A 24000-nucleotide genomic window follows, 5' to 3' on the forward strand; every position below is an offset into this window, starting at 1 on the left:
ATTCAGTCTCTCCAGTTCAACACTGAACTGTTGAACACTGAGCTTCTCTGATACCAGCTCCTACTCACACACACACACACACACACACACACACACACACACACACACACACACACACACACACACACACACACACACACACACACACACACACAGTTAGAGGAAGTATACAGCAGTAAAACTCAGAGCCCTACAGCCATTCCCACTAGGTTCCTCCGAGATGCAGCCGTTGTGGCAACATAACCAACCTGGCAACCTAATGTAACCAACACAACCAACCTGGCAACCTAATGTAGCCAACATAACCAACCTGGCAACCTAATGTAACCAACATAACCAACCTGGCAACCTAATGTAACAAACATAACCAACCTGGCAACCTAATGTAACCAACACTGGCAACCTAATGTAACCAACACAACCAACCTGGCAACCTAATATAACCAACACAACCAACCTGTCCATCTCAAAGGTTATAGAAAGACTCATTTATGAACAGATAAGCTCCTGGTCGAATTCCAATCAGGCTTCAGATCGGCCCATTCCTTGAGGGAAGGGAACAGGTGGTTGAGGTGAATGGTACCCTGTCCACTTCCCTCTCAGTAGAGTGTGGGGTCCCCCAAGGGAGCATTCTAGGGCCTCTACTGTTTTTGATTTACTTTAATGACATGAACTCGGCATGTAAATGCAATCTGTTCTTGTTTGCGGACGACTCAGCTCTCCTGGTCTCAGACGCGGACGGCCTTCTACCATGCCGTTGAAGGCACAAGGGGGCGGGGCTGGCGGGCTAAGTTAGTGCAGTGAGTGGCAGTTGGGGCAAACGCAGTCCCCACCAATATTATTTACGATTCTGTGCCTATCGGTACATAACTCGGACGGCGCTTAGTCGACTAGCAGACCATCGGCCGGTCGTCGCGGGCACTCGCGCCTGGAGGCGCTCGGGCGCGACTCCTCGGCCTCAAGCTCTGCTGAGTCGGCGTGCCTCCGTCATGGTCCAAAACTATACTTTATCGGCGAAAAAAAGAGTCTGCGGTTGTTTGAAAAAGTATTGTCCCAAGCGGGTGTCGAAACCAGACTCCCAGAGATAGTGGATCGGTAGTCCAATGATTAGCGAGGTGCGCCACTGAGGCAGGTGCTCAAATTAGGTATTCGGGTTGTATTAGAATGTGACATCCTAACTCTTCTATTGTAGAGGAAAGAAGTTCCCGCCCGCGCGCCCGCCCAATAGGGGCCCCTTGTGCCTTCAACGGCATGGTAGAAGGCTGTTCGCGCATAACACATTATCACTGAATCCATTCTGTCCTCAGCAAGTCCCCGGGTTTCATTACAGTCGATGACATGTGGTCACTAATAAGGAACAATGTGGTCACTAATAAGGAACAATGTGGTCACTAATAAGGAACAATGTGGTCACTAATAAGGAACAATGTGGTCACTAATAAGGAACAATGTGGTCACTAATAAGAAACAGGTCACTTAGGCTATGGGATAACAAACTCACGGTTGAAAACATGGTGTTAAAAGGTTAGTGCTATAATTAGTTATAATTAGTTATATTTACCTCTCGTAGCGTAGCTAAGGTTTTCTTATTGATGGGTTAGCGTTAGTTATAGTTATAATTAGTTATAATTAGTTATAATTAGTTATAATTAGTTATAATTAGTTATAATTAGTTATAATTAGTTATAATTACCTCTCGTAGCGTAGCTAAGGTTTTCTTATCGATGGTCGCTTGTTTCTGCAGTTCCTTGTTCTCTCTCTCCAGCTCCTTGGCTTTGATTGACACCTCCTTTAGCCTAGCCACTTCCTTAACCAGAGCCCCGCCCTCCTTTTCCACGGTGACCAACCGCCGGGCTTTCTCCTCCAGCTCCGCCTCCTTGGCCTCCAGCTGCGTTCTGATTCGCCAGCTCTCCTTCTCCAGCTGCTTCCTGTCCTTCTCTGATTGGTCCAGGTCGGAGCGGAGGCTCCTCCTCTCCTGATCTCCTTCCTCCCTTCGTCTCCTCTCCTCCCTCAGCTCCTCCACTTCCCTCCTCAGCTCCTCCTCTCCTCGCCGCGCCTCCTGCCTTCCTCGCTCCGCCTCCTCAGTGTCCTCCCTGCTCCGCTCGCTCTCCTCCTGCAGACGCACTTTCTCCTGGTTGAAGGAGGTCAGGGTTAGTATGTAGTTAGTATGTAGTTAGTATGTAGTTAGTATGTAGTTAGTAGTGAGAGGTGGTGAGCATGGCTTTGAACATGGGTTTGTGTATACTCCAAGCATCAACACTGCCCCCCCATGGAAAGATGACACGTTTGTCCCTTCAAGATAAGGCTTGTGCAATAGGACAAGTGAAGCTGGTGTTCCGTTAACAAGATTACAAGTTATTTGGTGTCAGCCCTGGTACCATTTGCAGGCAGGTGTGTGTCAGTCACAGGTGTGTGTCAGTCACAGGTGTATGTCAGTCACAGGTGTGTGTCAGTCACAGGTGTGTGTCAGTCACAGGTGTGTGTGTGTCAGTCACAGGTGTGTGTCAGTCACAGGTGTGTGTCAGTCACAGGTGTGTGTGTGTCAGTCACAGGTGTGTGTCAGTCACAGGTGTGTGTCAGTCACAGGTGTGTGTCAGTCACAGGTGTGTGTGTGTCAGTCACAGGTGTGTGTCAGTCACAGGTGTGTGTCAGTCACAGGTGTGTGTCAGTCACAGGTGTGTGTCAGTCACAGGTGTGTGTGTGTCAGTCACAGGTGTGTGACTGGGACCTGAACATGGGTCCTGCAACTTTGACATCTGTCTTTGGTACCGTTGTGTAAATCTTGCCTGTAAATCTCTAGAAGAAAACCTATGGTTCCTCAGTGAAGCGAGGGTGAGGAACCGGTCTTCTTGGGTTGTTGTCTTCCTTTGACTTCACCAGTCTGACAGAACTTGGTCCTAAGTGTGTAAATGGTACCAGGGCTGACACCAAATAATGCTGTTACTCTGTATAACAGAACACCAGCTTAACTTGTCCTGTTGCATCATGGGTCTTATCCTATGCTTGTTTCTTTCCAGAACCTGGCAACTCGTGTTGCCAGGTTCTGGAAACAAGCAACCAGTGTTAAGTCGTTCGCCATTAACGGTGGCCTCGCAGGAATTTTCAACGCATGTTTGACTATCATGAGACTCCACAATGACTAGCAGTAGAGAAAAATACAACTTTGCGTCGGTTATAATAGACGAATCTCCCTAACCCACGCGCTCCCATTATGACAACGGAGGGGGTTTAAAAAATGACGACAGGGGAATCTATGGAAAAAAAGAACGCCACTTTTCACGTCGGAAGGTGAGTAACGAGACATCAAAGACAACACTTAATTTGTCCGGTATTCTCCTTTAAGTTTCCAAACTTATTGTGGGCAGTTTATATAGTATGGTATATATATATATAGTATATATTATAGTATATATTATAGTGTATATATATATATATATATATATATAGTATATTATACTATATATATATATATATATATATAGTATAAATTATAGTATATATATATATATATATATATATATATATATATATATATATATATATATAGTATAATATACTATATATATATATATATATATATATATATATATATATATATATATATATATATATATATATATATATATATAGTATAAATTATAGTATATATATATATATATATATATATATATATATATATATATATATATATATAGTATATTATACTATATATATATATATATATATATATATATATATATATATATATATATATATATATATATATATATATATATAGTATATATATATATATATAGTATAATATACTATATATAGTTATATAATAACATAAGAACCTGGTTGAAGGAGGTGAGGTTGAGCTCCAGTCTCTCTGCTCTCCTCCTCTCTCCTCTGCTCTCCTCTCTGCTCTCCTCCAGCTTGCTCTCCAGCTCCTCTCTCTCCCTCTGCGCCTCCATCAGCTCCTCCTTCAGAGCGGAGAGACGGGAGGCAGAGGAGCGCAGGTTCTCCAGGGAGCAGCGGAGCTCCAGGTTCTCCTTGGTGAGAACGGCGTTCTCCTCCTCGCAGCGTCCCAGCCGCTGCACCTCCCTGCGCGCCTCCTCCCCCTCCCTCTTCAGCCTGCGGACCTCCTGCTCAATGCAGGACACCTCCTTCTGCAGACACTCCGCCCGCTCGCTGGACACACGCAGAGACGCCATCTAGAGGACACACAGGGTTAATGTGGAAGGTCATAAGGTCATCTAGATGTCAGACAGAGACATGCAGGTTAACATACAGATCCATAAGGTCATAAGGTCATAAGGTCACTTCAAAGTATCTGTTTTGTGTCCTGGTGCACTAACACTAACCCACTCCACCTCAGCCTGTAACACTAACCCACTCCATCTCAACCTGTAACACTAACCCACTCCACCTCAACCTGTAACACTAACCCACTCCACCTCAACCTGTAACACTAACCCACTCCACCTCAACCTGTAACACTAACCCACTCCATCAACCTGTAACACTAACCCACTCCATCAACCTGTAACACTAACCCACTCCATCAACCTGTAACACTAACCCACTCCACCTCAACCTGTAACACTAACCCACTCCATCTCAACCTGTAACACTAACCCACTCCATCAACCTGTAACACTAACCCACTCCACCTCAACCTGTAACACTAACCCACTCCACCTCAACCTGTAACACTAACCCACTCCATCAACCTGTAACACTAACCCACTCCACCTCAACCTGTAACACTAACCCACTCCACCTCAACCTGTAACACTAACCCACTCCATCAACCTGTAACACTAACCCACTCCACCTCAACCTGTAACACTAACCCACTCCATCTCAACCTGTAACACTAACCCACTCCATCAACCTGTAACACTAACCCACTCCACCTCAACCTGTAACACTAACCCACTCCACCTCAACCTGTAACACTAACCCACTCCATCTCAACCTGTAACACTAACCCACTCCATCAACCTGTAACACTAACCCACTCCACCTCAACCTGTAACACTAACCCACTCCACCTCAACCTGTAACACTAACCCACTCCACCTCAACCTGTAACACTAACCCACTCCACCTCAGTCTGTAACACTAACCCACTCCATCAACCTGTAACACTAACCCACTCCACCTCAACCTGTAACACTAACCCACTCCATCAACCTGTAACACTAACCCACTCCACCTCCACCTGTAACACTAACCCACTCCACCTCAACCTGTAACACTAACCCACTCCACCTCCACCTGTAACACTAACCCACTCCACCTCAACCTGTAACACTAACCCACTCCACCTCAACCTGTAACACTAACCCACTCCACCTCAGCCTGTAACACTAACCCACTCCACCTCAACCTGTAACACTAACCCACTCCACCTCAACCTGTAACACTAACCCAACTCCACCTCAACCTGTAACACTAACCCACTCCACCTCAACCTGTAACACTAACCCACTCCACCTCAGCCTGTAACACTAACCCACTCCACCTCAACCTGTAACACTAACCCACTCCACCTCAACCTGTAACACTAACCCACTACACCTCAACCTGTAACACTAACCCACTCCACCTCAACCTGTAACACTAACCCACTCCACCTCAGTCTGTAACACTAACCCACTCCACCTCAACCTGTAACACTAACCCACTCCACCTCAACCTGTAACACTAACCCACTCCACCTCAGCCTGTAACACTAACCCACTCCACCTCAACCTGTAACACTAACCCACTCCACCTCAACCTGTAACACTAACCCACTCCACCTCAGTCTGTAACACTAACCCACTCCACCTCAGTCTGTAACACTAACCCACTCCACCTCAACCTGTAACACTAACCCACTCCACCTCAACCTGTAACACTAACCCACTCCACCTCAACCTGTAACACTAACCCAACTCCACCTCAGCCTGTAACACTAACCCACTCCACCTCAACCTGTAACACTAACCCACTCCACCTCAGCCTGTAACACTAACCCACTCCACCTCAACCTGTAACACTAACCCACTCCACCTCAACCTGTAACACTAACCCACTCCACCTCAACCTGTAACACTAACCCACTCCACCTCAACCTGTAACACTAACCCACTCCATCAACCTGTAACACTAACCCACTCCACCTCAACCTGTAACACTAACCCACTCCACCTCAACCTGTAACACTAACCCACTCCATCAACCTGTAACACTAACCCACTCCATCAACCTGTAACACTAACCCACTCCACCTCAACCTGTAACACTAACCCACTGCACCTCAACCTGTAACACTAACCCACTGCACCTCAACCTGTAACACTAACCCACTCCACCTCAACCTGTAACACTAACCCACTCCACCTCAACCTGTAACACTAACCCACTCCATCAACCTGTAACACTAACCCACTCCACCTCAACCTGTAACACTAACCCACTCCACCTCAGTCTGTAACACTAACCCACTCCACCTCAACCTCTAACACTAACCCACTCCACCTCAACCTGTAACACTAACCCACTCCACCTCAGTCTGTAACACTAACCCACTCCACCTCAACCTGTAACACTAACCCACTCCACCTCAACCTGTAACACTAACCCACTCCACCTCAGTCTGTAACACTAACCCACTCCACCTCAACCTCTAACACTAACCCACTCCACCTCAACCTGTAACACTAACCCACTCCACCTCAGTCTGTAACACTAACCCACTCCACCTCAACCTGTAACACTAACCCACTCCACCTCAACCTGTAACACTAACCCAATCCACCTCAGCCTGTAACACTAACCCACTCCATCAACCTGTAACACTAACCCACTCCACCTCAGCCTGTAACACTAACCCACTCCATCAACCTGTAACACTAACCCACTCCACCTCAACCTGTAACACTAACCCACTCCACCTCAACCTGTAACACTAACCCACTCCACCTCAACCTGTAACACTAACCCACTCCACCTCAACCTGTAACACTAACCCACTCCATCAACCTGTAACACTAACCCACTCCACCTCAACCTGTAACACTAACCCACTCCATCAACCTGTAACACTAACCCACTCCACCTCAACCTGTAACACTAACCCACTCCACCTCCACCTGTAACACTAACCCACTCCACCTCCACCTGTAACACTAACCCACTCCATCAACCTGTAACACTAACCCACTCCACCTCAGCCTGTAACACTAACCCACTCCACCTCAACCTGTAACACTAACCCACTCCACCTCAACCTGTAACACTAACCCACTCCACCTCAACCTGTAACACTAACCCACTCCACCTCAACCTGTAACACTAACCCACTCCACCTCAGTCTGTAACACTAACCCACTCCATCAACCTGTAACACTAACCCACTCCACCTCAACCTGTAACACTAACCCACTCCACCTCAACCTGTAACACTAACCCACTCCACCTCAACCTGTAACACTAACCCACTCCACCTCAACCTGTAACACTAACCCACTCCATCAACCTGTAACACTAACCCACTCCACCTCAGTCTGTAACACTAACCCACTCCACCTCAACCTGTAACACTAACCCACTCCACCTCAACCTGTAACACTAACCCACTCCACCTCAACCTGTAACACTAACCCACTCCACCTCAGTCTGTAACACTAACCCACTCCACCTCAACCTGTAACACTAACCCACTCCACCTCAACCTGTAACACTAACCCACTCCACCTCAGTCTGTAACACTAACCCACTCCACCTCAACCTGTAACACTAACCCACTCCACCTCAACCTGTAACACTAACCCACTCCACCTCAACCTGTAACACTAACCCACTCCACCTCAACCTGTAACACTAACCCACTCCACCTCAACCTGTAACACTAACCCACTCCACCTCAGTCTGTAACACTAACCCACTCCACCTCAACCTGTAACACTAACCCACTCCATCAACCTGTAACACTAACCCACTCCACCTCAACCTGTAACACTAACCCACTCCATCAACCTGTAACACTAACCCACTCCACCTCCACCTGTAACACTAACCCACTCCATCAACCTGTAACACTAACCCACTCCACCTCAACCTGTAACACTAACCCACTCCACCTCAACCTGAAACACTAACCCACTCCACCTCAACCTGTAACACTAACCCACTGCACCTCAACCTGTAACACTAACCCACTGCACCTCAACCTGTAACACTAACCCACTCCACCTCAGTCTGTAACACTAACCCACTCCACCTCAACCTGTAACACTAACCCACTCCACCTCAGTCTGTAACACTAACCCACTCCACCTCAACCTGTAACACTAACCCACTCCACCTCAACCTGTAACACTAACCCACTGCACCTCAACCTGTAACACTAACCCACTCCACCTCAGTCTGTAACACTAACCCACTCCACCTCAGTCTGTAACACTAACCCACTCCACCTCAGCCTGTAACACTAACCCACTCCATCAACCTGTAACACTAACCCACTCCACCTCAACCTGTAACACTAACCCACTCCACCTCAACCTGTAACACTAACCCACTCCACCTCAACCTGTAACACTAACCCACTGCACCTCAACCTGTAACACTAACCCACTCCACCTCAGTCTGTAACACTAACCCACTCCACCTCAGTCTGTAACACTAACCCACTCCACCTCAACCTGTAACACTAACCCACTCCACCTCAACCTGTAACACTAACCCACTCCACCTCAACCTGTAACACTAACCCACTGCACCTCAACCTGTAACACTAACCCACTCCACCTCAACCTGTAACACTAACCCACTCCACCTCAACCTGTAACACTAACCCACTGCACCTCAACCTGTAACACTAACCCACTCCACCTCAGCCTGTAACACTAACCCACTCCATCAACCTGTAACACTAACCCACTCCACCTCAGTCTGTAACACTAACCCACTCCACCTCAGCCTGTAACACTAACCCACTCCATCAACCTGTAACACTAACCCACTCCACCTCAACCTGTAACACTAACCCACTCCATCAACCTGTAACACTAACCCACTCCACCTCAACCTGTAACACTAACCCACTCCACCTCCACCTGTAACACTAACCCACTCCACCTCCACCTGTAACACTAACCCACTCCACCTCAACCTGTAACACTAACCCACTCCATCAACCTGTAACACTAACCCACTCCACCTCAACCTGTAACACTAACCCACTCCACCTCCACCTGTAACACTAACCCACTCCACCTCCACCTGTAACACTAACCCACTCCACCTCAACCTGTAACACTAACCCACTCCACCTCAACCTGTAACACTAACCCACTCCACCTCAGTCTGTAACACTAACCCACTCCACCTCAACCTGTAACACTAACCCACTCCACCTCAACCTGTAACACTAACCCACTCCACCTCAGTCTGTAACACTAACCCACTCCACCTCAACCTGTAACACTAACCCACTCCACCTCAACCTGTAACACTAACCCACTCCACCTCAACCTGTAACACTAACCCACTCCACCTCAACCTGTAACACTAACCCACTCCACCTCAACCTGTAACACTAACCCACTCCACCTCAACCTGTAACACTAACCCACTCCACCTCAACCTGTAACACTAACCCACTCCACCTCAACCTGTAACACTAACCCACTCCACCTCAGTCTGTAACACTAACCCACTCCACCTCAACCTGTAACACTAACCCACTCCACCTCAACCTGTAACACTAACCCACTCCACCTCAACCTGTAACACTAACCCACTCCACCTCAACCTGTAACACTAACCCACTCCACCTCAGTCTGTAACACTAACCCACTCCACCTCAACCTGTAACACTAACCCACTCCACCTCAACCTGTAACACTAACCCACTCCACCTCAGTCTGTAACACTAACCCACTCCACCTCAACCTGTAACACTAACCCACTGCACCTCAACCTGTAACACTAACCCACTCCACCTCCACCTGTAACACTAACCCACTCCATCAACCTGTAACACTAACCCACTCCACCTCAACCTGTAACACTAACCCACTCCACCTCAACCTGTAACACTAACCCACTCCACCTCAACCTGTAACACTAACCCACTCCACCTCAACCTGTAACACTAACCCACTCCACCTCAGTCTGTAACACTAACCCACTCCACCTCAACCTGTAACACTAACCCACTCCACCTCAACCTGTAACACTAACCCACTCCACCTCAGTCTGTAACACTAACCCACTCCATCAACCTGTAACACTAACCCACTCCACCTCAACCTGTAACACTAACCCACTCCATCAACCTGTAACACTAACCCACTCCACCTCCACCTGTAACACTAACCCACTCCACCTCAACCTGTAACACTAACCCACTCCACCTCAACCTGTAACACTAACCCACTCCACCTCAACCTGTAACACTAACCCACTCCACCTCAACCTGTAACACTAACCCACTCCACCTCAACCTGTAACACTAACCCACTCCACCTCAACCTGTAACACTAACCCACTCCACCTCAGTCTGTAACACTAACCCACTCCACCTCAACCTGTAACACTAACCCACTCCACCTCAACCTGTAACACTAACCCACTCCACCTCAACCTGTAACACTAACCCACTCCACCTCAGTCTGTAACACTAACCCACTCCACCTCAACCTGTAACACTAACCCACTCCACCTCAACCTGTAACACTAACCCACTCCACCTCAACCTGTAACACTAACCCACTCCACCTCAACCTGTAACACTAACCCACTCCACCTCAGTCTGTAACACTAACCCACTCCACCTCAACCTGTAACACTAACCCACTCCACCTCAGCCTGTAACACTAACCCACTCCACCTCAGCCTGTAACACTAAAGGGGGCGAGAGAGGGAGAGAGAGGGTGGATCTGGCTGATCTGCGCTGCGAAGTGGGCGCCAAGTCACGCTAGATGTGATAGATCTAGCTCTCTCTGATCTTATTGGTGGTTAAGGCTGTCAATCATCTACCTCTCTCTGATCTTATTGGTGGTTAAGGCTGTCAATCATCTACCTCTCTCTTCAGGGCATCTCTGCTCCTCTCCAGTTTCCCCGCCTCTCGCTCCGCCTCCTCGCACCGGAGAGCTTTTTCCCGCAGTCTCTCTGCCTCCTCATTGGCCAGTTTCAGCTGGGCTTCCAGGCTGGCCAATCGGGCGCCGTTGTCAGTGATGTTCTGATGGAGGAGGCGGTTCTCCGTCTCCACCTCTCTGACCCGGGCCTCGCTGTTGGACTGAGCGCGCTCACGAAGAGACGCCATCGCCTCTGATAGGTGGAGAGTCTCGCTCTCCAGCTCTGAAATCTGATTGGACGAGACTATTTAACTATGATGCACAAAACACTGGAAATTAAGCCTTTAAGACCTTTAACCCTTTAAGACCTTTAACCCTTTAAGACCTTTAACCCTTTAAGACCTTTAACCCTTTAAGACCTTTAACCCTTTAACTCATTCAGTGCCTGACTTATTTCTGTCATTTTGGCTCTGAGTGCCTTTTTCAGTAAGAAGTTAAACAGGAAGTGAATGGAGCAGAACATTTTCAAATCATCATATCTTGGGTTCTGAAATTTTTTTTGACGTCTTAGACGTCCAGTGGCACTGAATGAGTTAACTCTTTCACTGCCAAAGATGACTTTTTAGTTTTCAGTGGTTTTCCACCAGATGGCGCTGTTCTCTAACACACCAGGAGATCACGTGATCTAAAGCTCTAAAGATCTAAAGATCTAAAGATCTCCACCACCGTTAACTTCCTGCTCAGCTGATTTAGGGAAACGGCTGTAACTTTTTTTCTTCTTTTCTCCCTGAATCAGGGATCCATCATAAAGATACATATTAAACCATCAGAGGATCCATCATAAAGATACATATTAAACCATCAGAGGATCCATCATAAAGATACATATTAAACCATCAGAGGATCCATCATAAAGATACATATTAAACCATCAGAGGATCCATCATAAAGATACATATTAAACCATCAGGGATCCATCATAAAGATACATATTAAACCATCAGAGGATCCATCATAAAGATACATATTAAACCATCAGGGATCCATCATAAAGATACATATTAAACTATCAGAGGATCCATCATAAAGATACATATTAAACCATCAGAAGATCTATCATAAAGATACATATTAAACCATCAGGGATCCATCATAAAGATACATATTAAACCATCAGAGGATCCATCATAAAGATACATATTAAACCATCAGAGTGTCACGGTCCGCTCCTCGGGCCGTGGACTTTGGTGTTATTATTTAGACCGCCATTGCCCTTATATGGTCGTGGACACTTTAGGCCTGTTCTGTAGGCCTGTCACGGTCCGCTCCTCGGGCCGCGCACTCTGACTTTATTATTTAGACCTTCCTGCCCTTATAAGGTCTTGGACTTATTAGGCCTTTGTTCTGTTCTGTATGTAGTCTTGTTATTCTGTTACTCTGTTGTTGTTGCCCTGCTTTTGTTCTGTACCTTATTTTGTAGTATTGTTTCCTGTTGTGCGTAGTTACTGTTACCTGTCTTGTCTCACCTCCCTGTTGATTAGTCATGTTCTCCTCCTGTGTCCTCTGAGTCCCTCAGCCTATCCCAGTGTTGATTGTCTGTTGAGTTCACCTGTGTCTTATTATTTCCCTGTCTATTTAAGCCCTGTGTTTACAACCTGTCCTTGCTTGTTCATTGTATTATGTTGCGTGTTGTTACATCGTGAGTTCAGTCCCTTGTTTGTATACCTACCTTATGAGTTATTAAACCCCTTAAACCTACCCGTTATGCCTCCGTCTCTCCTGCTCTTGGGTCCTACTACATTCCGCCCGGACTCAAACCGTGACACAAAGGATCCATCATAAAGATACATATTAAACCATCAGAGGATCCTTCATCATACTAAAGGCAGCGGGTAATTTGTATTTGTATTTATTGTGGCAGTGAAAGAGTTAACCAGGGTTGAGGTACCTGTCTGTCTTTCTTTAGGGTTATAAAGGTATAAGGTAGTATATAGGGTTAGACAGATATGCAGGTACCTGTCTGTCTTTCTCAGTTGTCACCGTGTGTAGTTGTCTCTCCAGAGTGTGTTTGTCCTTCAGAAGCTCCTCCCCCAGTGATTCCATGTCCTGATTGGTCAGTTTCTCCTGGTCCAACAAACACTGCAGCCTCTCACACTACACACACACACACACACACACACACACACACACACACACACACACACACACACACACACACACACACACACACACACACACACACACACACACACACACACACACACACACACACACACACACACACACACACACACACACACAATGAATAAACTATTAATATCAACCCATGTCCCTCTGCACTGTGGCAATTAGTGCACCTGGGACTGTTTCACACTTAGCCTGTCAAAGTGGTGCAAAGTACATTTACTCAAGTACTATACAATAATGTAGAGTGCTTACAATGCACAATACAATTTTGGGGTACTTTTACTTTACTTCCCATTTTTGTTACTTCTACTCCACTACAATGACAGCATATGACAGCTTTAGTTACTTGTTACTTTGCAGATTTTATTTTTAATACAAAACCTACAGTAACCACATACAGCCGATCTACAATGTGACGTGCTATGAGCTTGTAGATCTGCTATTTTCTGAAGAATTTAGTACTTTTACTTTGGTACTCAAAGTATATTTTGATGCTAAAACGTTTGTTACTCCACCTCCCACACCACATGATGGTTAGGTTATACGGTATAGGGTATAGGGTTAGGTTATAGAGGTTTTATATACCTTGTTACTCAGACTGCAATCTGGGAACCCATCGCCAAATAAAAAGGAAAAACAGCGCCCTCTGCTGTTTTTTACTCTTTCACTTAGCTCTGGGGGGAGCTGAACGGTTATAGGTTATAGGGTTAAGGTTTAGGGTTAGGGTATAGGGTTAGGTTATAGGGTTAGGTTATAGGGTTAAGGTTTAGGGTTATGGTTATAAGGTTAGGGTATAGGGTTAGGGTGTAGGGTTATGGTTTAGGGTTATGGTTATGGTTAAGGTTATAAGGTAAGGGGTTAGGGTATAGGGTTAGGTTATAGGGTATAGGGTATAGGGTATAGGGTTAGGTTATAGGGTTATGGTTTAGGGTTAAGGTTATAGGTTTAGGGTTATGGTTATGGTTAAGGTTATAAGGTAAAGGTTATAGGTTTAGGGTTAGGGTATAGGGTTATGGTTTAGGGTTATGGTTAAGGTTATAAGGTAAAGGTTTAGGGTCAGGGTATAGGGTATAGGGTATAGAGGTTATATATACCTTGTTACTCAGACTGTGGTTCTCTCTCTCCTGCTCCTGGTGGTGGAGCTGCGTCTCCTGCAGGAGGAGCTTCTCCTCACGGAGCTTCTCCAAGGAGGCCTGCAGCTCCTTGTTCTCCTTCTCCATCTTCAACACACGACTGGAAACACACTCATTCAGCTCCTCAACCAATGACTTACGAGCTACAACGCACGCACGCACACACACACACACACACACACACACACACACACACACACACACACACTCACACACACACACACACACACACACACACACACACACACACACACACACACACACACACACACACACACACACACACACACACACACACACACACAGTCATTTAACTCATCATCTAAAGACTAAAACAAAGCTCCCAGCCCAGGTGAGTAGGTTATGGTAGGGTTAGGTAGGTTATGTTATGGTAGGGTTAGGTAGGTTATGTTATGGTAGGGTTAGGTAGGTCATGTTATGGTAGGGTTAGGTAGGTTATGTTATGGTAGGGTTAGGTAGGTCATGTTATGGTAGGGTTAGGTAGGTCATGTTATGGTAGGGTTAGGTAGGTTATGGTATGGTAGGGTTAGGTAGGTTATGGTAGGGTTAGGTAGGTTATGGTAGGGTTAGGTAGGTCATGGTAGGGTTAGGTAGGTTATGTTATGGTAAGGTTAGGTAGGGTAGGTTATGGTAGGGTTAGGTAGGTCATGTTATGGTAGGGTTAGGTAGGTCATGTTATGGTAGGGTTAGGTAGGTCATGTTATGGTAGGGTTAGGTAGGTCATGTTATGGTAGGGTTAGGTAGGTTATGTTATGGTAGGGTTAGGTAGGTTATGGTAGGGTTAGGTAGGGTAGGTTATGGTAGGGTTAGGTAGGTTATGTTATGGTAGGGTTAGGTAGGTCATGTTATGGTAGGGTTAGGTAGGTCATGTTATGGTAGGGTTAGGTAGGTTATGTTATGGTAGGGTTAGGTAGGTTATGGTAGGGTTAGGTAGGGTAGGTTATGGTAGGGTTAGGTAGGTCATGTTATGGTAGGGTTAGGTAGGTCATGTTATGGTAGGGTTAGGTAGGTCATGTTATGGTAGGGTTAGGTAGGTCATGTTATGGTAGGGTTAGGTAGGTCATGTTATGGTAGAGTTAGGTAGGTTATGTTATGGTAGGGTTAGGTAGGTCATGTTATGGTAGGGTTAGGTAGGTCATGTTATGGTAGGGTTAGGTAGGTTATGTTATGGTAGGGTTAGGTAGGTCATGTTATGGTAGGGTTAGGTAGGTCATGTTATGGTAGGGTTAGGTAGGTTATGTTATGGTAGGGTTAGGTAGGTTATGTTATGGTAGGGTTAGGTAGGTCATGTTATGGTAGGGTTAGGTAGGTTATGTTATGGTAGGGTTAGGTAGGTTATGTTATGGTAGGGTTAGGTAGGTTATGTTATGGTAGGGTTAGGTAGGTCATGTTATGGTAGGGTTAGGTAGGTCATGTTATGGTAGGGTTAGGTAGGTTATGTTATGGTAGGGTTAGGTAGGTTATGTTATGGTAGGGTTAGGTAGGTCATGTTATGGTAGGGTTAGGTAGGTCATGTTATGGTAGGGTTAGGTAGGTTATGTTATGGTAGGGTTAGGTAGGTTATGGTAGGGTAGGTTATGGTAGGGTTAGGTAGGTTATGTTATGGTAGGGTTAGGTAGGTCATGTTATGGTAGGGTTAGGTAGGTTATGTTATGGTAGGGTTAGGTAGGTCATGTTATGGTAGAGTTAGGTAGGTCATGTTATGGTAGGGTTAGGTAGGTTATGGTAGGGTTAGGTAGGGTAGGTTATGGTAGGGTTAGGTAGGTTATGTTATGGTAGGGTTAGGTAGGTCATGTTATGGTAGGGTTAGGTAGGTCATGTTATGGTAGGGTTAGGTAGGTTATGTTATGGTAGGGTTAGGTAGGTTATGTTATGGTAGGGTTAGGTAGGTCATGTTATGGTAGGGTTAGGTAGGTCATGTTATGGTAGGGTTAGGTAGGTTATGTTATGGTAGGGTTAGGTAGGTTATGTTATGGTAGGGTTAGGTAGGTTATGGTAGGGTTAGGTAGGTTATGTTATGGTAGGGTTAGGTAGGTCATGTTATGGTAGGGTTAGGTAGGTTATGTTATGGTAGGGTTAGGTAGGTCATGTTATGGTAGAGTTAGGTAGGTCATGTTATGGTAGGGTTAGGTAGGTCATGTTATGGTAGTTAGGTAGGTCATGTTATGGTAGGGTTTGGTAGGTCATGTTATGGTAGGGTTAGGTAGGTCATGTTATGGTAGGGTTAGGTAGGTTATGTTATGGTAGGGTTAGGTAGGTCATGTTATGGTAGAGTTAGGGTTAGGTAGGTTATGTTATGGTAGGGTTAGGTAGGGTAGGTTATGATAGGGTTAGGTAGGTTATGTTATGGCAGGGTTAGGTATGGTAGGTTATGGTAGGGTTAGGTAGGTCATGTTATGGTAGAGTTAGGTAGGTTATGTTATGGTAGGGTTAGGTAGGTCATGTTATGGTAGGGTTAGGTAGGTTATGTTATGGTAGGGTTAGGTATGGTAGGTTATGGTAGGGTTAGGTAGGTCATGTTATGGTAGAGTTAGGTAGGTTATGTTATGGTAGGGTTAGGTAGGTCATGTTATGGTAGGGTTAGGTAGGTTATGTTATGGTAGGGTTAGGTATGGTAGGTTATGGTAGGGTTAGGTAGGTTATGTTATGGTAGGGTTAGGTATGGTAGGTTATGGTAGGGTTAGGTAGGTTATGTTATGGTAGGGTTAGGTAGGTCAGTGTATATCAACCCTGGCAAACGTCCCAATTTTGGGCCGGGGCTACTGCTGAGGTGTGCCGCGCCGTTTGAAGAAGGTTTGAAAAAATATAATTTTTTTTTTTTTTTACATTAATAATAATCAGGCATGCAAACAGCCCCGAGGTGAAAAGGGTGACAACATGCTGTTTTTTTTCGGGTCAGGTGTCACACTATTGCCCTATTTGGATTCAAAACGGCTAGTGGAAGCTGAAAAGCTACAAGTTTGCATGTCTGACAAGCTACAAGTTTGCATCGTTTCGTGAAATTAGCTCGGCACACCCCTAGTGTGTGTGTATATATATATATACCGTATATATATATATATAATTATATATATATATATATACCGTATATCTAGGTGTGCCCTGGGATCTTTTGGGTATGCCAGGTGTGCCTTGGCACAAAAAAGGTTGATATACACTGAGGTAGGTCATGTTATGGTAGGTCATGTTATGGTAGGGTTAGGTAGGGTAGGTTATGGTAGGGTTAGGTAGGTTATGTTATGGTAGGGTTAGGTAGGTCATGTTATGGTAGGGTTAGGTAGGTCATGTTATGGTAGGGTTAGGTAGGTCATGTTATGGTAGGGTTAGGTAGGTTAGGTTATGGTAGGGTTAGGTAGGTTATGTTATGGTAGGGTTAGGTAGGTCATGTTATGGTAGGGTTAGGTAGGTTATGTTATGGTAGGTTATGGTAGGGTTAGGTAGGGTTAGGTAGGTTATGTTATGGTAGGGTTAGGTAGGTTATGTTATGGTAGGGTTAGGTAGGTCATGTTAGGTAGGTTATGGTAGGGTTAGGTAGGGTATAGGTATATTATATTATAGTATCTTACAGTCATTATTGTGATGGTGGGTCAGCTGTTCCAGCTCCCAGCCCAGGTGAGCAGATTCATTCATACTTTGTTTCTGACCGATCTCCAGCATCATGTTCTCCTCCACCAGCTCCTCCAATCTCCTCCTCTCACTGTCACGCTCCTACACACACACACACACACACACACACACACACACACACACACACACACACACACGCACGCACGTACGCACGCGCACACACACACACACACACACACGCGCACGCACGCACGCACACACACACACACACACACACACGCATGCACGCACGCACGCGCACACACACACTAATTCATTAACTTAACTTAACTATGAGAGTATACAAGTGGACCCAAATTAATTTAATTAACTCTCTGACTATTTTATTGTGTAGGACAGACAGACAGAGAGACAGAGAGACAGACAGACAGACAGACAGACAGACAGACAGACAGACAGACAGACAGACAGACAGACAGACAGACAGACAGGTATATTAACCATTTCCAGGTCATGTATCTTGGCCTCAGCAGTAGACAGACAGTATTCTATTTAACCCCCCCTTCCGGAAATCTCATTTGCATTTGATTTCAGGAATTAGGTTATTAGGTTATTATTATTATAGGTAGGTTATTATTATAGGTAGGTTATTATTATAGGTAGGTTATTATTATAGGTAGGTTATTATTATAGGTAGGTTATTATTATAGGTAGGTTATTGCGAACTGCTGTGATTGGCTGAAGGGGAACGAACTGCAAAACAGGAACCAACAGACTTTCATGCCAGACTCACTACTGAAATCAAATACAAACTAGAAAAAGTGCTCCTTGGAGCACAGGTCTCCGCCAGGTCAGGTACGTTATTGTGGCCTCCTGGTGGCGCTATAATAGGCTAATGTGAAAAAGGTGCCATTTCTTCTTAGGCCTTTCACGGCAATCGGACGCTGCATTCATGATTTGAGGCATTTTGTTCCAAAAATGTGTTTTGCTAAATTAGACCTGCTGGTGGCGCTATAACAGGTCAATGTGAAAAGGGTGGCATTTCTTCCTCGGCCTAGTGGGAATGTGTGTGTGAAATTTTACGGAAATCGCAAGCTGCGTTCATGATTTGAGGCATTTTGTTCAAAACGGACCAATCCTGCAAACTTGCACAGTTTCGCAACAACCGGGCCAACGGTGCCGGAGATTAGCTCCTCACAGACAGACAGGACGGACGGACGGACGGACAGGGTGCAAAACATACTCTCTCTCCATGCCTTTCGGCCTGGCGGAGACAATGACATTTCCGGAGGGAGGGGTTTACCAGGCTAGTATTCTATGGTATTATAGATAGAATATATTATATATTTTATAATATTAACCATTTCCAGGTCATGTAGTTTGGCTCTCAGCAGCAGGTTGTCTTTCTCTATAGAGTGCAGTTTATCAGAGCGCCCCCTGGAGGCTGACAGCTGCTCCTCCAACAGAACCTTTGTCTCATGAAGGGTTACGTTGTCCTCACGAAGCTCCTAACACACACACACACACACACACACACACACACACACACACACACACACACACACACACACACACACACACACACACACACACACACACACACACACAGTAAGTTCATTAGTTAATGTAGGATCAGTAAACATTAGAGGTCAGTGTAATAACAGTATTATAACACTAGGGGCAGTGTGTACCTCTACTCCGTGTCTTGTAGAAGTGTAATAACAGTATTATAACACTAGGGGCAGTGTGTACCTCTACTCGTGTCTTGTAGAAGTGTAATAACAGTATTATAACACTAGGGGCAGTGTGTACCTCTACTCCGTGTCTTGTAGAAGTGTAATAACAGTATTGTAACACTAGGGGCAGTGTGTACCTCTACTCGTGTCTTGTAGAAGTGTAATAACAGTATTGTAACACTAGGGGCAGTGTGTACCTCTACTCGTGTCTTGTAGAAGTGTAATAACAGTATTGTAACACTAGGGGCAGTGTGTACCTCTACTCGTGTCTTGTAGAAGTGTAATAACAGTATTGTAACACTAGGGGCAGTGTGTACCTCTACTCCGTGTCTTGTAGAAGTGTAATAACAGTATTGTAACACTAGGGGCAGTGTGTACCTCTACTCGTGTCTTGTAGAAGTGTAATAACAGTATTGTAACACTAGGGGCAGTGTGTACCTCTACTCGTGTCTTGTAGAAGTGTAATAACAGTATTGTAACACTAGGGGCAGTGTGTACCTCTACTCGTGTCTTGTAGAAATGCACATCGTTGAGTTTCTCTTTACATCGGGTCAGTTCGGTTTCCAGTCGGTCGACCCGAGACGCTCTTTCTCTCAGGGCGTCGACCTCGTCACGATAAACACGAACGGACCGCGCCTCCACCGTTAGTGACTGGTTCTGTACACGCACGCACGCACGCACACGCACACACACACACACACACACACACACACACACACACACACACACACACACACACACACACACACACACACACACACACACACACAATGTCAAGCAAAGAGACTGGTGGTTAAAAAAGGTTAAATTCTAAAACTGCCCATATGTGTTTTAACACAGCTAAACGTGTGGGTAGCGTCTCCAAAGATTTGCCAAAATCCCCCAATATCCTTCTGTTGGTAATCAGCACACACCTGTGTGCTGGCAGGTCGCTCAAAACCAGTCACAGGTGTGTGACTGGCACCTGAACATGGGTTCTGCAACTTTGTTGAGTTAGTGTGTATGCTACAAGAAGTAACACTGCCCCATGGAAAGATGTCACGTTTATCCATTCAGGATAAGGCCCATGATGCAATAGGGCAAGTTAAGCTGGTGTTCCGTTATGCAGTGACAGCATTATTTGGTGTCAGCCCTGGTACCATTTACACACTTAGGCAGTGGCGTCAGTTCAGCAACATTTAAGGTATGGCAAGGTTAGGGTTGCCAACTCCCAGAGATGAAAATAAGGGACACCTATCCTGGGCGCGCGGCCAAAATCTTTTTGGGGGGATAAAAACCGCAAAAACCCAGAAATGCATAGAAAACTATGAACCATAGGTTTTCTTCTAGAGATTTACACAACAATACCAATGACAGATGTGAAAGTTGCAGAACCCATGCTCAGGTGCCAGTCACACACCTGTGACTGACACACACCTGTGACTGACACACACCTGTGACTGACACACACCTGTGACTGACACACACCTGTGACTGACACACACATGTGACTGACACACACCTGTGACTGACACACACCTGTGACTGACACCTCTCAACAGAAGCATGTTGGGGGATTATGGCTTTATGGATTATGGTTTTTGGAGGCGCTACCCCTACGTTTAGCTGTGTTGCTCATTCTACGAATGCCTGATCCTTACAAGCTGTACCTCGTTGCAAAGGTGATTAATCACAGATACAAAATATATAAAACACAAAACCAATTGGTATTATTAAAGGGGAGAAATAATCGACCAAAGTTAAGTTTCAGAACTTTTTGTGGACAGTTTATATACATACAGCTATAAAGGGTTAAATTGTCACCTCCTGTTTGAGTCGATGGAACTCCTGATCTAAACGTTCAACTTCATGTTTAGAATCCATCAACTGCTCTGTCTTCTCCTCCCTGTGGACACACACACACACACACACACACACACACACACACACACACACACACACACACACACACACACACACACACACACACACACACACACACACACACACACACACACACAGGTTAGGTATAATGATGTATTTACATTATGTTTATAGAGTATTGTATCAACATAAGACTGTTATTAGACATTAATAACTTAAAGGACTTAAAGAGGATCTTATCAACAAACTACAGGTTAAATCCACAAGGTGTCATTTGGAGCCCAGCCACCAGGAGGTGCAGCTGAGTAACATTAATGTACAGTTATAATATTAATGTAGAAAGCATACATGTGGGTTAGAGTTAGTCTAACTAGTTAACCCTATAACTACTGATCCAATAGAAAGCATACATGTGGGTTAGAGTTAGTCTAACTAGTTAACCCTATAACTACTAATCCAATAGAAAGCATACATGTGGGTTAGAGTTAGTCTAACTAGTTAACTCTATAACTACTGATCCAATAGAAAGCATACATGTGGGTTAGAGTTAGTCTAACTAGTTAACCCTATAACTACTGATCCAATAGAAAGCATACATGTGGGTTAGAGTTAGTCTAACTAGTTAACTCTATAACTACTGATCCAATAGAAAGCATACATGTGGGTTAGAGTTAGTCTAACTAGTTAACTCTATAACTACTGATCCAATAGAAAGCATACATGTGGGTTAGAGTTAGTCTAACTAGTTAACCCTATAACTACTGATCCAATAGAAAGCATACATGTGGGTTAGAGTTAGTCTAACTAGTTAACTCTATAACTACTGATCCAATAGAAAGCATACATGTGGGTTAGAGTTAGTCTAACTAGTTAACCCTATAACTACTGATCCAATAGAAAGCATACATGTGGGTTAGAGTTAGTCTAACTAGTTAACCCTATAACTACTGATCCAATAGAAAGCATACATGTGGGTTAGAGTTAGTCTAACTAGATAACTCTATAACTACTGATCCAATAGAAAGCATACATGTGGGTTAGAGTTAGTCTAACTAGTTAACCCTATAACTACTGATCCAATAGAAAGCATACATGTGGGTTAGAGTTAGTCTAACTAGTTAACCCTATAACTACTGATCCAACAGAAAGCATACATGTGGGTTAGAGTTAGTCTAACTAGTTAACTCTATAACTACTGATCCAACAGAAAGCATACATGTGGGTTAGAGTTAGTCTAACTAGTTAACCCTATAACTACTGATCCAATAGAAAGCATACATGTGGGTTAGAGTTAGTCTAACTAGTTAACCCTATAACTACTGATCCAATAGAAAGCATACATGTGGGTTAGAGTTAGTCTAACTAGTTAACCCTATAACTACTGATCCAATAGAAAGCATACATGTGGGTTAGAGTTAGTCTAACTAGTTAACTCTATAACTACTGATCCAATAGAAAGCATACATGTGGGTTAGAGTTAGTCTAACTAGTTAACCCTATAACTACTGATCCAATAGAAAGCATACATGTGGGTTAGAGTTAGTCTAACTAGTTAACTCTATAACTACTGATCCAATAGAAAGCATACATGTGGGTTAGAGTTAGTCTAACTAGTTAACCCTATAACTACTGATCCAATAGAAAGCATACATGTGGGTTAGAGTTAGTCTAACTAGTTAACCCTATAACTACTGATCCAATAGAAAGCATACATGTGGGTTAGAGTTAGTCTAACTAGTTAACCCTATAACTACTGATCCAATAGAAAGCATACATGTGGGTTAGAGTTAGTCTAACTAGTTAACTCTATAACTACTGATCCAATAGAAAGCATACATGTGGGTTAGAGTTAGTCTAACTAGTTAACCCTATAACTACTGATCCAATAGAAAGCATACAAGTGGGTTAGAGTTAGTCTAACTAGTTAACTCTATAACTACTGATCCAATAGAAAGCATACATGTGGGTTAGAGTTAGTCTAACTAGTTAACCCTATAACTACTGATCCAATAGAAAGCATACATGTGGGTTAGAGTTAGTCTAACTAGTTAACTCTATAACTACTGATCCAATAGAAAGCATACATGTGGGTTAGAGTTAGTCTAACTAGTTAACCCTATAACTACTGATCCAATAGAAAGCATACATGTGGGTTAGAGTTAGTCTAACTAGTTAACTCTATAACTACTGATCCAATAGAAAGCATACATGTGGGTTAGAGTTAGTCTAACTAGTTAACCCTATAACTACTGATCCAATAGAAAGCATACATGTGGGTTAGAGTTAGTCTAACTAGTTAACCCTATAACTACTAATCCAATAGAAAGCATACATGTGGGTTAGAGTTAGTCTAACTAGTTAACTCTATAACTACTGATCCAATAGAAAGCATACATGTGGGTTAGAGTTAGTCTAACTAGTTAACCCTATAAC

The 24000-nt window shown here is 44.5% G+C and overlaps 1 protein-coding gene across 3 annotated transcripts in view; it reads right to left on the reverse strand.

The window, feature by feature from the left end:
• Nucleotides 1-24000, reverse strand: part of ccdc88c (coiled-coil domain containing 88C) — a 113582-nt gene that overhangs the window by 53402 nt on the left and 36180 nt on the right. For all 3 annotated transcript variants that reach the window (XR_013932170.1, XM_080414858.1, XM_080414857.1), the window contains exons 9-18: nt 21508-21589; nt 20203-20361; nt 19330-19476; nt 17968-18109; nt 14342-14523; nt 13077-13214; nt 11066-11350; nt 3837-4196; nt 1694-2131; nt 1-60 (exon numbers count right to left, since the gene is read on the reverse strand). The exon at nt 1-60 is cut by the window's left edge and continues 68 nt beyond it. Coding sequence is in view for 2 of the 3 variants with exons in the window: in XM_080414858.1 (XP_080270984.1) it covers nt 1-60; nt 1694-2131; nt 3837-4196; nt 11066-11350; nt 13077-13214; nt 14342-14523; nt 17968-18109; nt 19330-19476; nt 20203-20361; nt 21508-21589 (1993 nt within the window). In the remaining variant the exon portion in view is untranslated. The remainder of the gene's footprint in view (nt 61-1693; nt 2132-3836; nt 4197-11065; nt 11351-13076; nt 13215-14341; nt 14524-17967; nt 18110-19329; nt 19477-20202; nt 20362-21507; nt 21590-24000) is intronic.

Source organism: Gymnoscopelus braueri (genome assembly GCF_963280865.1).
Source record: "Gymnoscopelus braueri genome assembly, chromosome: 19".
NCBI lineage: Eukaryota > Metazoa > Chordata > Actinopteri > Myctophiformes > Myctophidae > Gymnoscopelus > Gymnoscopelus braueri.